This window comes from Lutra lutra, chromosome 11 (genome assembly GCF_902655055.1).
Source record: "Lutra lutra chromosome 11, mLutLut1.2, whole genome shotgun sequence".
Classification (NCBI taxonomy): Eukaryota; Metazoa; Chordata; class Mammalia; order Carnivora; family Mustelidae; genus Lutra; species Lutra lutra.
In genome coordinates, this window is record NC_062288.1 from 25,408,190 (window position 1) to 25,425,107 (window position 16,918).

The 16,918-nt window shown below is 36.0% G+C and overlaps 1 protein-coding gene across 2 annotated transcripts in view; it reads right to left on the bottom strand.

Annotated features, from left to right (window-relative positions):
* SEMA3C (semaphorin 3C) overlaps positions 1-16,918 on the bottom strand; it is a 205,004-nt gene that overhangs the window by 68,839 nt on the left and 119,247 nt on the right. For both annotated transcript variants that reach the window (XM_047694856.1, XM_047694855.1), the window contains exon 12: positions 8,294-8,516. In XM_047694856.1, coding sequence (XP_047550812.1) covers positions 8,294-8,516 — 223 coding nt within the window. The remainder of the gene's footprint in view (positions 1-8,293; positions 8,517-16,918) is intronic.

Consider the following 16,918-nt stretch of genomic DNA (forward strand, 5'->3'; position numbering starts at 1 on the left):
CATACAACTAAGTAAAACATTTATGACTCTAGTACCACAGAATCACCTCAGAAAATCCAATTTCAAATTTTTTTATTCCAATTTATACTGTATTTCATATTCTAAAATGAAACCTTTCTTTCCATTTTCTACAAAAATTGGATTCTTCTCCATTCAATAAAAAATGACAAAAACAAAAACTTGTAAAGCTGGCTTTCCACAGAAACCACCTCCACAACTGAGACCTAGCTATAGACCTCCTTTGGGTAATCACATTAAGAAGGCTTGGCCTTACTGAGTCTAAGGCTGCGAATTCTTCTCCTAGAGACAAAAGCTGCTTAGTCTGCCTTAAGGAGGAACTTGGCAGCACATCAAGAACAAAAACATAGGGTGGTTATTTCTTCTTAATACACAGACAAAAGATTTTAAATTGACTTTATGCTAGGAAATTTTTTACATCATTTATGAGTAAAGGGTTAAATGAAGGCAACATACAAGAATGAGGTTTGGCTATAGTTGTTTCCAGGTCATCTAGGAAAATATCAGTGATTAAATAGTAAAAGAGTCAGTGTCACAGAGCAAATCATCACCATCTCTCCTGTTGAGAGGCACTGACTCCTTTCATGATATTCTGAAATCTTCCAAATACATCAATTGAACATGCAGAATCCATTTTAATTAAGTAATAGAACCATGCCAAAGAGATTTGCATATGTTTTTGGTGAGTTCATAAGACATACTGAAGACAGATATAAGCCCCATTAAAAAAAAAATGGAAATGCACAAAGATTTGCGGATATGTCAAAAATAAAGGTGAAGACCTACTCCATTTTTGCAACCTCTCCTCTCCCCCAAAATATAATCTCCTTCCTTTCTGAATATGTGGTAACTGACATGAAAAGATATCAGATTCACAGGTTAAATTCTAGCAGAGTTTAGTTAATTCACACACAAATCCAGTCTTTCAAGTCTTTTCTGTCACCTTGTAAGATGTATCTTGTTCATGTGTAAGACTTGGTGACAACATATGGGTGGCAAAAGCAAGTGATGTCACTCAAAAAAAACAATCTGATGCTGATGTTGAGTGTCAGCACGTCAATGGCATCGTCCTGACTTAGATGGATAAAGCATTTATTTCTCACTAAAGTGAGAAAATATAGATGAAATTATCTTAACTTCGTAAAAGGTAAATAATATAAAGTGGTGATGGTCAATGAGGTAGTAATATGAAGAGAATAAATGCTCAGGGTATATAAACAGACAGTAAGAGTTGATATTCTAGTTGTTTCGTATACCAAATATCTACGTGAACTTAACTCATCTGAGCTTCTGTCCAAACATGATGGAGGATAAGTACAAATCATTCTCTCATTCGTTCAAATAATATCTGTTGATTGGCAACTCTGAGTGATGCACTATTCTAAGTACGGAAGATATAGCAATGAATAAATCCAACAAATATGCTGCCCCCACCCCCGCCCCCCTTGGAGTATGCATGCTCACAATTCTCACAGAGTAATGATAAGGGCCAGATGAGAGTCAATAAGTACTGTAAATAAATGTAATTAGCATCATTATAATAGAAATAAGATATTTCAAAAATGTGAAAAAGTATACTTTTTGCATAATAAGAATACTGAATAAACAAATGGGTTATTCAGGTAAACTTAAGAACACTAAAATTTACGCTATCATTACATGAGATTTTGTATGTTGTCTTTAAAAGAATATCTCTGAAGAATAGCTTAAAGAAAAAAAAATCTGCTTTTTGGCATAAAAATTTTCAGCAATTGGCCATGTATGTATTTTTAATAAGCTCTCTTTTGGAAGTAAATTTTAAATGAGAACATTATCTCTGGATTAGCAATCATTCTATGGGCTGGTTTCCTTTCTCTCTCTCTCTCCCCCTCTCTCCACATATACCCTTTTTGCTAGTCTTCTACACGATCAAGCAGTCATCACACCATGATTTATCTTCTCCTGTCAATTCAGCCATCATTCCACTCTGTTCCATTAGTTTTTCCTGCTGTGAAAATCCCAGTAGAATCCTTGGTAAACTCTCAGAAGTTTCCAGATTCTGCTTTGGAAAGCAGTGAACCACAATGTTACTAAAAACCAGTGACTTATAAAGGGATTTGTTCCTTACTCCTAAGCAAAGGGGAAGTCTAGACATTATCCTCAGAGTGACATTCATGCACAGCTTCCATCTGATGGAAGTCTTTTCTGAGCTCAAAAGCATTGACTGCTCCAGCTATCAAATTTTACATGGAGTATTTTAGGGAGCCCTTTAAAAATCAAAATGCCTGGCTCTGCGGTTCACTAAGTGTGCCATTCCAAGAGATGTGACTGCCAAAACTGCGTCGTTATTATGAAGGTAGTTATCCTGTAATGCTGCAAGGCAAACATATTAAGGCTTTAATCACATATGTGGCACACACTTCAAAACTCCACACTTTCAAAGGACTTACTGAAGGCAACATTCCAACTCAGTACTCATCCAGTGAAACGGAAGCTAATAAGAAGCATGAAACAATACATACTATAAGAACTTTGGCAGAGCACCACACGTATCGACCTTACATTAAAAAATCATGATGGCATTAAATCATTCCAATGATCCAGTGGAATTAAATCATCCCAAACCGCTAACACCCATTCACAAGAAAACTACCGTTCTTTCATCAGAAACCGCATGTCATTCTGATTCATATATAGTGCTAAAAATATAAATTTGATAGAATGTGTCTAAACCTGACCCAGACACTTAAAATATTTCCATAACTCCAGAGGCAAAAGGAAAACAGGCAAAAATGTCTTCACTGTGCAATATAGTCAGCTCTGAACAAATGGCCTGGATGTAAGCAGTAGGTAGCAAAGTTAAAATAGAAATGTTAATCCTACGAGAGCTCTGGTCTGCTGTTTTACAGCCTTTCCTAAAGATTAAGAAAAAAAGGAGGTAGGGGAGTGAGGATCACACAAATACCCAGCACTAATACCAAGCACAGCACTAATACCAAGAACTAAAAACACAAAACAAAGCAACACACACTACAAAACATCAACAAATGCTACAGAATAAAACAAAGCACTGACTGGAAAATACATTTTTTGTTTTTCAACATGAGATCTTTTTTAGAGGGTCGTAGCAGGAATGAATGGGAATGTAATTAAGTAAAGTTATTTTCTGGTTTAAGTTTTAATAGAACAGCAGAATATTTTTTACTCAAGATAAAAGGAGAAATATTTATTTTGGGCAACATTATGAATTCCTGTATTATATCTACATATTAGAAAATAGCTTCTTCAAGAAGTCTTCATTTTTCTAAAATTATCCAACTATCAGACAAAACAACGTCAGCAAACTTTTTTCTCTAAAAGGCCAAGTAACAAATATTTTAGACTCTGGGAGCTAAACAGTCTCTGTGGCTCAAAAGCAGCCACAGACAAAATGTAAAAGAATGAATGTGGCCATATTCTAATAAAACTTTATTTATGGATATGGTAATCTAAAAATCTTATTATTTTCAGTGCTCATGAAATATTGTTCTTTTTTTCCCCCAATCATTTAAAAGTATAAAACAACATTCTTAGCTTATGTACCATACATGCAGTGGGCTAGATTTGGTCCAGGTTGTAGTTTGCTAATTCCTAGGTTAGACATTAATAATGCAAACTCTAGGAAATAAAACATAAGAAGACAAAGCTCAAATTATCTTTCTTTCTTCCCTTCTTTCTTCTCTTTCATCTTTCTTAATTCCCCCTTTTCTTTTATTTATTTATTATCTATCTATCTATGTATCATCTGTCTATCTTTGCATCTGGCAATACACAAAGTATAAGGAAATAGTACCAGGGAAGTGGAGGGTCAGACTACCAGTCTCTTAAATTCAGCTGGTATAATAGTCCACTGTAAGGGGCTAACTATAATGGTTGGCAGGCATTGGGCCTATGTAACTACCATGGAGATTCTGAGCGCTATAAAACTGTTCATAATATTCAAAGTGAATACAGTTACATGATATCCTATTTGCATTCCAATTAGCTGTCATGTAAGTTGTTTGTTTTATTTTTTATTTTTATTTTACTTACTTTTTGTTGTTTTTTGTTTGTTTGTTTGTTTTCTAATGACATCTTCTTTGACAACTAATGTCTTCATTGAATTCTTACAATATTTCCATAATGGTAAAGAGAGAAGGAAGCTATGAAGAGAAGAGAAGCTTGCTTCATGGCAAGGGCTGGAGCATTATTATTTACTTATAACAGCTGAAAAGCTGTTTTTAACTGTACAGGGAAGCTTCCCTAATGATTGCCAGATTCCTCTGGCAGTGAGGAATTTGGTAACACCATGACATATTATGCCCTTCTTAAGACATTTAGATACATAGTGCTAAGAAATCCTTGGGAGCGGTGACCTGTAATTCTCCCAAGCTCCATTTCAGAAAAGGCAATTCTATTCACTTTTAGTAGCCAATAAGCACAGGGAACTCTCTTTTGAAGAAATTTCACCAGCAATACAAGAACTGCTTAGGCAGCAAATATTTTATACCAATATACTGGCTGTTAGAGTTTCAGGTAAACGGAAATCCCTGCTTCTAAATTCTAGTACAGTCTGTTATGACCATGAGGATAAGATTCAATGGTTCAGTTAGTCAGCATCTCTTCAGAAAGATGCTGTTGGTAGGGGGATTGTCATAGTATGTACTTTCCTATTAGAATCGAGTCTTTCAGAGACTCATGTGACTTTGTAAGCAGTCATTAAGGAAGCTTCCCAGTACAGTTAAAAACATATGCCTAAATACTGTTTTTCAAAATGACACAAATATTTAAATACCAACACAAAAAGTCTATGTAAAGGTGCCAGATACTTATATGGTAAGAAAAGCCAAAGAATTTATGCATAAGTATGTGTCTTACTGCCTTCTATCTGAATAAACACTGCCACACAGTTTATAAAGACTTGAAAATTCCATCCACTAAATCTACATATTTTATGCAAACCTTCATGAGACACTACCCGACGGTGACATCAGAGTTCACATTTAACACAAGTTCCAAAAGGAGAAAGCAAGCAAGCAAGCAAGTAGTCACTTTTTATGAGTAATATGAGATATTAGGGGGACGTATGACTCTAAAATTACCACTTCACTTCAGGAATTTTTTAAAAAATGCAATCTCCATGCCAGATAATCCCAGCCAAGGCTAGGAGCAACTCTTCGAAGTCATCCATATGGAGGTTATATCTTTGGAGAACACAGTTTATATGCAAAATGAAGATAAGCTTTTGCAAACAGTTATGAATTCATTTCATTATATGAATAGCAATGGATATAATCATGATTTTCAATTCATCTTGACAAATATTGATTGAGCTTACCAGACATGGTGATATGCCTACAGAGAAATTACATATCATGGAGAAATTGAGTGTTGAAAGGAGCATGTGGTAAAAATACATAATATGGGAGACTGGATTAAGCACTGGTTCTAAAGTCTTAGGAGTGGATAAACTGAGTTTGAAGCATGACGTTGAAATGTTAAGGAGTTCACAATTTTTGTTACCTAAAAGTAAGATGTAAATCAACAACACAGATGTTAGCAGAGATGTGGAGAAAAAGGAACACTCAGGGCACTGTTAGGTGAGAATGCACACTGATGCAACCACTGTGGAAAACAATGTGGTGTTTTCTCAAAAAGTTAAAAATAGAACCACCTTATGATCTAAAAATTGCACTAGAGGGTATTTACCAAAAGAATACAAAAACACTAATTCAAAGGAATATATGCACCCCTATATTTATAGCAACATTATTCACAATAGCCAAGATATGGAAGCAGCCCGACTGTGCATTGATTTATGAATGAATAGAGGAGAGATGGTACATATACAATAGAATATTACTCAGCTATAAAAAAGGACGCAATCTTGCCATTTGCAACGATGTGAATGGAGCTAGAGTATAACGCTAGGTGAAGTAAGTCAGACAGAGAAAGACAAATACCATATGATTTCGCTCATATGTGGAATTTAAGAAACAAAACAAAAAGGCAAGTGAAACAAACGAAAGAGAGAGAGAGACAATCAAAGGAAGAAACAGACTTTTAGTTATAGAGAACAATCTGATGGTTACCAGTGGAGAGGTAGGTGGGGGACGGAGATTAAAGTATGTACTTGTGATGAGCACAGGGTGATGTGTTTCCGGAAGTGTTGAGTCACCCTTTTATACACCTGAAACTAATATAACACAGTTAACTAACTGGAATTAAAATAAAAACTTTAAAAAAATGTTTTAAATAGTAAAATAAAATACAAAAAAACAAGTAAGATGTAAATGCAAATATTGAATTCAGGAAATTACAATAATTAGGGATTTGGGATTTGTTTGTACATCACAGATAATTAAAACCAAATAAATAGGTGAGATGGCCAAAGAATATGTAAAAACAGGAGGACTGTGGACAGAATCTCAGGGAATACCTATGCTGACAAGCAGGAGGAAGCTGGGCTGATGAGAGAAACTGAGAAGGAACTTAGATTACTTGTGTCTGAAGCAACAGGTAAAGAGCGATTCTACACTACCAAACAATGCAAAGAGGAGATGGAAGTATCTCAGCGGTTAAAGGTCATTGGATTTTCTTATGATGAGGACACTGAAGACCTTGGCAAAATCAGCAGGCTAGCAGAGGGTGAGCAATGGGTCAAGGTGTAGTTTAGTTTTGTATCCTTGTGTAAGGTTTCTAGGCCAAGGATACAGTAGAGAATGAAATGAACAAATAAAGCCAGTAAGAAAATAGCTGATAAAGAAATCTTAGAAATGGCAGGAAAGGATAAAACTGAGAACAGACTTAGAGACTGGTTAGTCTGGCAAGGAAGGATTATTTCTCAGGTGTGGGGCAAGCAAAGAGAGGATCAGTGAAAACACCAATTTGCCCAGGTGTAAAGAGGATGCCAAGGAGAGCATGTCAGCAAATTCTCAACCTCAGACCAATACAAGCTGAAATTACGGGAGTGAGAGATTCAGATCTGGGGTTTTAAGTAAGACCAAAATAAGAATTTCATAAGAAAGGTACACTTTGAAATTACTATTTAGCCAAGAAGAAATATCCACATCTTAAATTGATTGAGGTCTGAGTGCAATTCATTTCTTAGCTCAGAATACCTGTTGCACCACTGCAAATCTTATAATGAGGTTTACAGACACATCTTATATCTCTTTCTTAAGCTAGTAGAGGAATTACCTAATTTCATAAAGTAGTTCTGATATTATAAGTAAAGAGATTTCATCACTTCCTGCAAGGTGGTCAGGAATGTGTGAAAGATATTAACTACTGCCTGACTGGCAAACTAGAGTTTTTTTTCTCTTGAGTAGTGCTTCTCAAACTTTAGTGTATATTGAGCTACCTGGAGGGCTTGGTAAAACACAGATGGCTGGGTCTTACCCCTAGAGTTCCTGGATTGGACCCCAAGTTGCATTGCTAACAACTTCTTGGGTAACACTGATTTTGTTAGTCTGGGGAACACATTTTAAGAACCTCTGCTATAAAGTCAGCCATTCTACATTCATGTAGATCTCTAAACAAGAGTATTTTTCACCCAACTTGTCTTAAATTGGCAAACTACAATTGTGAGTGTTTTAAAATACTAACATTAGTATTTTCAAAAAAGCTATTTTTTAATTAAATTTACTTGTAAATGTTACCTAGAACTATCATTATCACTGGAAAATGGTTTCATGTATTTGTTAAAAAGTTGCAGAATTTGGGGCACCTGGGTGGCTCAGTGGGTTAAGCCTCTGCCTTCAGCTCAGGTCATGATCTCAGGGTCCTGGGATGGAGCCCCACATCAGGCTATCTACTCAGCGGGGGGCCTGCTTCTCCCTTCTCTCTGTCTGCCTCTCTGTCTACTTGTGATCTCTCTCTGTCAAATAAATAAATAAATAAATAAATAATTTTTTAAAAAGGCTGCAGAATTTGCTTCAGTTGAGAGAAACACTACCCATGCTTAAAATTTCTTCCCATCCTTTCATTTGGTTCATAATCACTGTATTTCACTATAATATGTGCCAGGGACTGTTCCAGGTGCTTTTCATATATTAATTCCTCACAATTCCTTCAATATTTGCTCCTCACAATAACCCTATGAAATAATGTATTTCATTAACTCTATTTTACAGCTGTGGTAATAGGCACAGAGATATTAAATATCTCAGTGAGGGTCCAACAGACATCAACACTGGAGTCTCTCTGGTTCCAATATTATAGTCCTTACCTCTTATGCTCTTCTGTTACACATTATAGTTTGAGCTCAAATAGTTACCTGTGCCGAGAAACAGGACATGGTATCTACCATCAGCAGCATTCACTCGATCCACAGCTATCTTGGTGTATTTGTAGTCAGTGCCTATACGAACAATCAAAGGCCTTCTGTGGATTGGGTAGACAGAATTGTACATGAGAGGATGGTTCCGGATAAAAGTGACAACATCATCTGGGAATTCCTTAGTGGTCCTCATATTGGGTGTAAATGCTCCTCCTGGACACTAATAAAATATTTTAAAAGAGAAATAGTAAAGAGTTACTTTATTTTAGTGATAACCAAAGGCCTCTACTTTTCAACATACTTAGAAGCTTAAGTTGTTGTAAATACAGATCCTCCTCAACCTATGATGGGTTTAAATCCTGATAAAGTCATCATAAATTGCAAATGTTGTAAGTTTATAAAATGCATTTGATACACTTAAGCTATTAAACATCATCGCTTAGCTGAGCCAACCTTAAACATGCTCAGAACACTTATATTAGCCTGCAATTAACAAAAATCATGTAACACAAAGCCTATTTTATAATAAAGTGTTGAATAATTTATTGGATACTGTATTAACAGTGAAAAGCAGAATGGTGGTAAGTGTATGGCTTGTTGACCTTTGTGGCTGTCTGGGAGCTACAGTTCACTGCCCAACCCAGCATCATGAGAGAGGATCGTGTCACAAATCACTAGCCTCGGAAAAGATCAAGATTAAGTATTCAAAGTACAGCTTCTGCTGGGTGTGTATTGCTTTTGCACCATCATAAAGTCAGAAAAACCATAAGATGAACTATCCTTAGTGGGGACCATTTGTATTTGCTATCTGTTGAAGAGAAAGCAGCATGACTATACAACTATCTATAGAAAATTATTTAAAAAGATACACAGTTTGACCACTAGAGCAAGGCTAATAAGTCCACTGATCCTAATTCCATTTGTTTTCAGAGAGCAGTTGATGCCATTTAACCTTTCCACCCATCACTTTTCTGTTCTTATTCTGTGCCACTGACAGTGTTACTAGAGAAAAAAGAAAAAAAAAAAAATCTTGTGGATATAATCTAATGCTATTACTGGCTAAAATAGATCATCATTATCAAATTCAGTCAGAACTCTAATGTGCAAGAGTTTTATTCCACCTGATTCCCTCCTCCCAGAAGAGGGATCTCCAAAGTTGGGGCACGGATTGGGTGTGGTAAATTAGACCTGATAGTTTCCTTCTAGAAAAGACTTCTATGACTTCTACTACTCTTAGAATAAAATTCCAATAGCTTAGCATGAACTAGAAACCCCTGTATTTCTGGTCTGCCTCTATCATTCCCAGAATAGTTCTCACTGTTCCCCCTCCAGGACCTTGGCACTTGCTGCTCCCCATTTGAAATATTCTTATCCAGACAATTCCATGGTTTTCCCTGTTACCTCCTTTAGCTCTCAGTTCCCCAAAATTGCTTCTTTAAAGGTGGTGACACATATAATATACCCCATCTCCGTCTCCACTCTCTAGCTCCTTAACCTGCTTTATTCTTCTTCACAGCTCTATTTACCTAACTCTATATTATGATTAGTTGCGTGTCTGTTTTTCGTCTGTTTCTCCCTCTAGAATGTAAGCTACGTGTTGACCTTAACTGGGTATATTTTGTTCACTGTTTCACTCTTAGACCTATACCAAAGCTGACAAATAGTAGATATTCAACAAAGAGTAATTAATGAGTGAATTACTCTGTTATGTCTGGCATTCAATTTTGGTACAGGGGATGTATGAAGCAAGAGCCTCAATTCTGCCAGGAGAGGCAAGGTTCAGAACATTAAGTTCAAAGAGGCAGCTACAAAGCAATAACAAGATCTGAAAAAGGAATGCTGGACAACTTCGGCCGTTCTGGAAAGAAGGCATGACAAGGGCTTCTGGGGAGAAGATTCCATTTATAGGGCATCCAAGGCCAAGCTCAGTGGTAGGCTGGGAGCTGCTGAAGCTTAGAACTCAAACTTATCCATTAATAGGATCCAAGTGCTAAGTTATACAAGTGAAACTGTTAGGTATAATCTTTAACACATATACACATTATTTGTGTAACCCTATTAAATACCTGACAATATTTCCACTTTCAAAAGCAAAAATGCTTTGTCATGTTTTCTTGAAAGAAAAGCACTTCTGTTCTAATTTTCATTTATTCTCTTAAGAGAGGTAGAAACTAAAGGAAGGGAACAGAGCAAACTTTCTGATCGAAAGCAATGGGTACAGCATCTGGGCAAACCGTAGGATATAATAGGGACAGTAACAAACTGGAAAGTTGTGCATTATTTAAAATTGGCAATGAACACTCATTTCTAGGTGATTGCTTCTGTGCAAGAATATAAGCCTAATGTGGCAAGATTTCAACAGAAGATAGAACTGTGGAGCTTTATGTGAATTCTGCCAAAATTATAATGCTAACTCAATGTAAAAAAAAGAAAGCAAGAAAGAAAAACAACTTTAGGGACCCCAAAAAGACGGCAACCTCTAGGTTAAATCTTTTCAATAGCTAACCCACAAGGGTAGTGCCTCTGGACCAGTATCGTTGGGCAGACCCATGTTTGCAAATAACTCTCAGCAAATTACTAATGCTGCCTCACTCACTTAGACTGTATTATACTGAATGCAATTTTTAGACTCACTTTGACCAGTTAACATTACTAGGACTTTTTACAGACCAGTAACTACAGTTCTTTTTTTTAATAGAAAGGCACAGGGAGCAATTAAATGACTTCACTAAGGAGAGAAAATGAGACAAGTAATAAAAGTAAGCCTCTGATTCATTATCCCATCAAGTGACTTTCATTTGGGGCTCATATGTTTTTCTTTTAGGAAAAAGCATTATATTTAAATATACATGTTCATAAATTGCCCACAAAAAAACCCAAATGGGGACAAAGAATTTCATCTGAGGGTATTCTGAAATGATGGATGTGTTCCATCCTTCTGCAAAGTGTAGAATTATGGGTGTTCTCTATCCTCATTCCTCACACAAAGTGGAAAAAGGGAAATGCACTGCTCACTGAATGAAAAAATGGAAAGAACAAATGCATGGGCAATCCAGTTCCTCATAAAACACCGCTAATTATGGTTTGCTAAGCTGAGATGTCTCCTTAAATATTTGCAAACATTCTCGTTTGTAAGTTCCAGAATGATCCAAAGTTAGCATATATTACTAGGCAATTTATATAATTTCCAGTTAGCATTTATTTCCATGTGTGATAAGGTTATTAAATTGTAAGTGTGTTAGTTTCTGGGTTTTAGTTAATTTAAATTCGGTTAAAAATTATGTCTCATGTGCTCAAAAGTGAACTTATTAAATAGGTAACCCAAATAAATCAACTCAAATCAGTTACTTTATATTCATTCAAATGTCCCCCATTTGGGACTTTTGTTTTATGAACTTCTTGCTTAGAAACCAGTGTTTCCTGGCAGGAGTATTTTCAAAATTACAAAAGAAGCCTTTTTGACAATAATTAATTTTTTCCATTGATTCGTGGCATAAACTTTGCAGATAAGACACAGGATGGGTGACAATGATAGTGACAAGAACAAAAATGGATTACTGTTTGGAGAGTCTCTATCTGGACTTGTGAATTTGTTCAGTGTAACGTTACCAAGAATAAATAAGATGCAATTAACTTATCCGTCACCTTATGATATGTGAAAGCATGTGTACTGAAATCTCAAGATAATATAATATCCACATACTGTCATAAAATAAAGCCTCTGTCCATGAGTGAGGCTGGTGTCTCATTCTTCAGAAGGCTGACTGAGCTTAAGTAGTTCGGTTTAAACTTCTCCTTTAAGCTGTTTTTTTCCAGTTCTAGTTTTCTGTTTATCAAGCAGTGATAAGACTCCTTTTTTGAGTAAAGACATTTTAAGTGTTTTGATTACTAAAGTGTTGGGTGAAATGCTAGGAACAATAACAATGCCATGTTAAGGAAGTATCAGCAATTGTTGCCCTCAACCAAATTTCTTTCCTATTTTTAGGTATCCTTGACATCTGCCATCCTCTGATGTTCCTAAATCTCACATATATGGTCCTAGTTTCCAATATTAATATTATTCAGGGGCGCCTGGGTGGCTCAGTGGGTTAAAGCCTCTGCCTTCGGCTCAGGTCATGATCCCAGGGTTCTGGGATCGAGCCCCACATCGGGGTCTCTGCTCGGCCGGGAGCCTGCTTCCCCTCTCTCTCTGCCCGCCTCTCTGCCTATTTGTGATCTCTGTCTGTCAAATAAATAAAAAAAATAAAAAATCTTTAAAAAAATATTAATATATTCATATATTAATTCACATAGCTATTCTTTGGATACTTTTTATTCAAAAAGCATTTTGATGTGCCCAGTGGGGGACATAATAAGAAGCCACCATTATCTTCTAGACATAAGTATTCTAGTAAGGAAGATGGGCATATTCAAAGTAAAATAACAACGTATATAATAATAATTCAGACAAATAGAAGATAAATAATTTAGAAGATTATAAAAATCTGAGATAAATAACAATTTTGGTTCATGATCAATTGCCATATATGCGTAAGATCCAATATTTTTTAAATGAATTCAGACTAGAAGAGAACTTAAGGCTCTCAGGGTTGGTGAAAAGGTTTAGAGATAGAAAAAAAAATTGGAATATTTTGGAAACTATAATTCCTGGGACATTGCTGGATCACAGAGCACAAAGTGGAAGAAAGAGGTAGGAACTGAGGTTAAAGACTACAGAAAATAAAAGCAAAACTAGTCAGAGAAGGAGTGACGGGCATGGTCAAGGGGAGCTTGACCTAAACACTTGCAAGATGAGTGGTGTACGGATAAATTTATGAACATAAATAAATGGCATTCCAGAATCTGTGGTAGTTTCTGGCACTGGTCTTTGGAACTTGTATTCTTAGAGAAACTGAGCTCATGCTTAAGGACTTGATAATCTAGGCCCTTTATTTAAAGCCCAAAGATTTACATAGCTGAAGAGTCGTACTTATGTACCAGGTGATCCTCATTTTACCTCCATTTATCCACCATTGCTGACAGGAGTGCTCTATTCCAGTACTGCTAGTTCAGGCAGAGCTTCTAGAACTCGCTTATTAATTTCTATCTTTGCCTTATAATGTAAGCTGTAGCCTTTCTGGAATATTATTCTTTCCCCACCTAAGTTATCCAAAACTGACTGACTTCGGGGCAAGCTCAGTCTCCTATTTTTATATGCCTTCTCTACACAAGGCTGTCCCACGACAGTCTCTCTCTCCCCTAAACTTCAATAGTATTTATTATCTATTTTATTCATGGGTCTTGAATAATGATATGAAACAACATATAATGCATTTTTCATGTCTATACCCCTTATATACTTAATTTTATTGTAAACTTCCCTAACAATGTTTTAAACATCTGTGAAGACTAGAAATATTTCTAATGTAAGAATCACCAAAAGATACATGGAATCAACAAAAGTGTCAGCAATAAAATTCTTTTTCTGGCCATCACTCACTAAGTGGGTCACAGATTTTCCATGTTTTCTTGCTGTACCAGGTACCAGGCACAATGATGAATGCAAATGGTTCTAGTCCACTTATAAATAGACATTAAAACAGAACACTTCTATTAGGTTCTGCTTTAAACAGAAGTGTATAAGCAAAAATAATTTTCTATGGAAGCTTTATACACGTTGCAACAGAATAATGTCATGTGTTAGCTCAGCCACAGAGAGAATATGCAGTCTTTGGCCGCCCTTTGCAACATACCAAAGGTGTCTTGTTTCTTCCACAAACTTGAATTACTTATGGAAAAACATTATGACACAATTGGCAGGCTTCTTCCCAATGACTTGGGTTTGCTAGTTGGGGCAGTTTGCTAACATTGCCATCAACCTGGCTTTAAAAGAATCACCTACAGGGAACACTAGAATGAGGGTAGACAATTCCTGCCCCTGTCATTTCTTTAAGAATCCAGTCATGGATTTATGAGATTGACCCGGCAACTGGACTACTGCATAGGGAAATAAAGTAGAGCAATCACAGTTGATGCTTCATGGGAGGACTTCAGAAGCAACATTTTTAGCCCTAAAGAAGAGGGAATGCTCTGGGTCACTTGGCTGTAGGTCTTCCTGCTACATCAGTGGGATACGAAACCCGGGAAGCCTAGGAAAAAGACAGACGCTGGCCACTGTGAGTCAGACAGCTGAGACTTCCGGGTGTGTTGCTCAGGGAAGGGTGGAGGGACCAGATCTTCTGGGAGGTATGCTTTCCAGAAGGAGTTCCAGAGGTCTTCCTCCACCCTGCCTGTTTCCCTCCCTAAGGATCACTCATCTGACAATTTTTTTTTATTTAAGGGAGCTGCTCTGGTCTCAGCACCAGATGTAAGAAACCACATTATAGAAATATGTCTCAAGGACTGACTACTCCCTTTTTTTTCACAGCGTCAGCTCCAGATGTGTGTTACTAAGCCCTGGCTTACACCACACTACTTTACAACAGAAAAAAATATGCTTATTCTTAGGAGCTTGGAAATAGTGAAAAGTGGGACTGTTAGCAGAATTTTCTAATTTAACATTGGTTTATTTTGTTATACTAAAAGGGTTTTTATCTATTCCCACATTTAATGTAGAATAATTGCTATTCGACATGAGTGGTTTTCTCAGTATGATTCCTGAGAGTCTTTTTGAACTGTCATTTTTTTTTAAAGATTTTATTTATTTATTTGACAGAGATCACAAGTAGGCAGAGAGGCAGACAGATAGAGAGAGGGGGGGAAGCAGGCTCCCTGCAGAGCACAGAGCCCGATGTGGGGCTCGATCCCAGGACACTGGGACCATGACCTGAGCCGAAGGCAGAGGCTTTAACCCACTGAGCCACCCAGGTGCCCCTGAACTGTCATTTTGGTGAAGAGTCTTGATGAGGGGTAGGAACAGGAGTGGCTTTTCTTCAGGAAAAAAAATTCCCTGAATTGTAACACTTGTCAGTTTTCAGACTGTAACTATTCTCACCATGCTGATCTCAAGTTAGTACTGTGAATCCTTACTTGAGATGAGGCACATACAATTTGCTCTTGTAAATTGGGTATAAACTAGCTTCCACATATACTCACTGAGGCTCTGAGGCCTCAAACCTGAACCAATGAGCATGGCTCTCATTTATCTGTTTTTATTTATCTGGGAAATTTATCTTAAGGTAATACTTGGGGGAAAACAGAATTTTGTTGAGTTTACAAACCCAGCTGTTCCTGTATATGTATGTTGTTAAAAAGAACAATTAATGAAAGCATATACAATCATAATTGTTAATTTTCTGTATTAAGATGAAGCAATGACTTGGTCAACTTCAAACAGTAAATAATTCTCAAAAAGAAGATTTAGTTTGAATAGATTATCAGTGAGTCACCTGAGAGTGCATGAAATACACTGAATGAATAAAGAGAGCCGTGAGTTATAATGGAATTTGAAAGTTGTTTGCCTTCCCCTTCACTTTGCCTCCTCTTACGTAATCTCTGCTTCTTATCCAACACATCCCAACTTGAGGTACCCTAAGATCAATATATCTATTGATATCTTCCTTGTGTTACACCAAATAATTATTTTTTCACTTTCTCTTGAGCTATGAGCATCAAAAAGAGATCACATATAAGGAGACCATGAATTGTATAATAGGACTTTGTCCCCAGCCATGATTAAGTGTGGCTTTTTAAAATTTAATTCTTTCACAGCTAAAGAGCAAGGATGATAATCTTTCCAGATAATTAAAAGTTAATTGTTCCTGTAAAAGATATATCAATGATTAATCTTTGAGCTTCTTAGCCAGGGAACCAAATTTGAGCTCTTTTATTTTTTAATAAATTAGGTTTAAAGGCTTAGCAAACTATTTTTCCTATTTTTTAAAAGAAATTTGACAGCAGTATAATTTAAGATGATGAAAAAAATAAGGGACTGAATAATACACTGCAAATAAACTCTAATAATAACACAAAAATAAAGTGAATCAATAATCGGTAAAAATTATGTGGGATGAATATCTGAAAGAATTTTGGTGGAGGGAATTTCATATTCAAGTAAAAAGGAAAAAGAAACATTTTAGGAAAATAATATTTTAACAATTATCTTTTAATTATTTTCCATGAAAACATTCTTCTTTACTCACATCACTCCAGTTTATAAATATAACCATATTCTATGAAATGCAAAAATACAAAAAAGTTATATTCCTCTTGATAGTCAGTTGAAAACTATATTCCTCTTGATTGTCTCTTTTCAGTGTACTCTATGACATTTTATAGAGATAAAAACTAATCAATATTCTAGAATTCAATAAAGCATTACAAGGGGCCAAATGAAAAACAAACAATAGGACTATGATCATTGTTGTCCTAGGAAAAGTTCAATTCCAATCTATGAGTGCACCGTCTGTAACTTCAGCTAGAAACGTTAGCTTTCAATGTACTTCTTAATACTGCTAATATTACTTAATACTGTAATATACCATATACCTCAGAATTTTATAGTTCATAAATATTTTATTGAACTATAACATCACTTTCATTGTGTTTATTTACACATACTATTTTCTTTTTTTGAGAAATGCACAGCATATAATTTCTCATATATCCCTTAAAATTCAAAGATCCACATATATTTTATCTCTA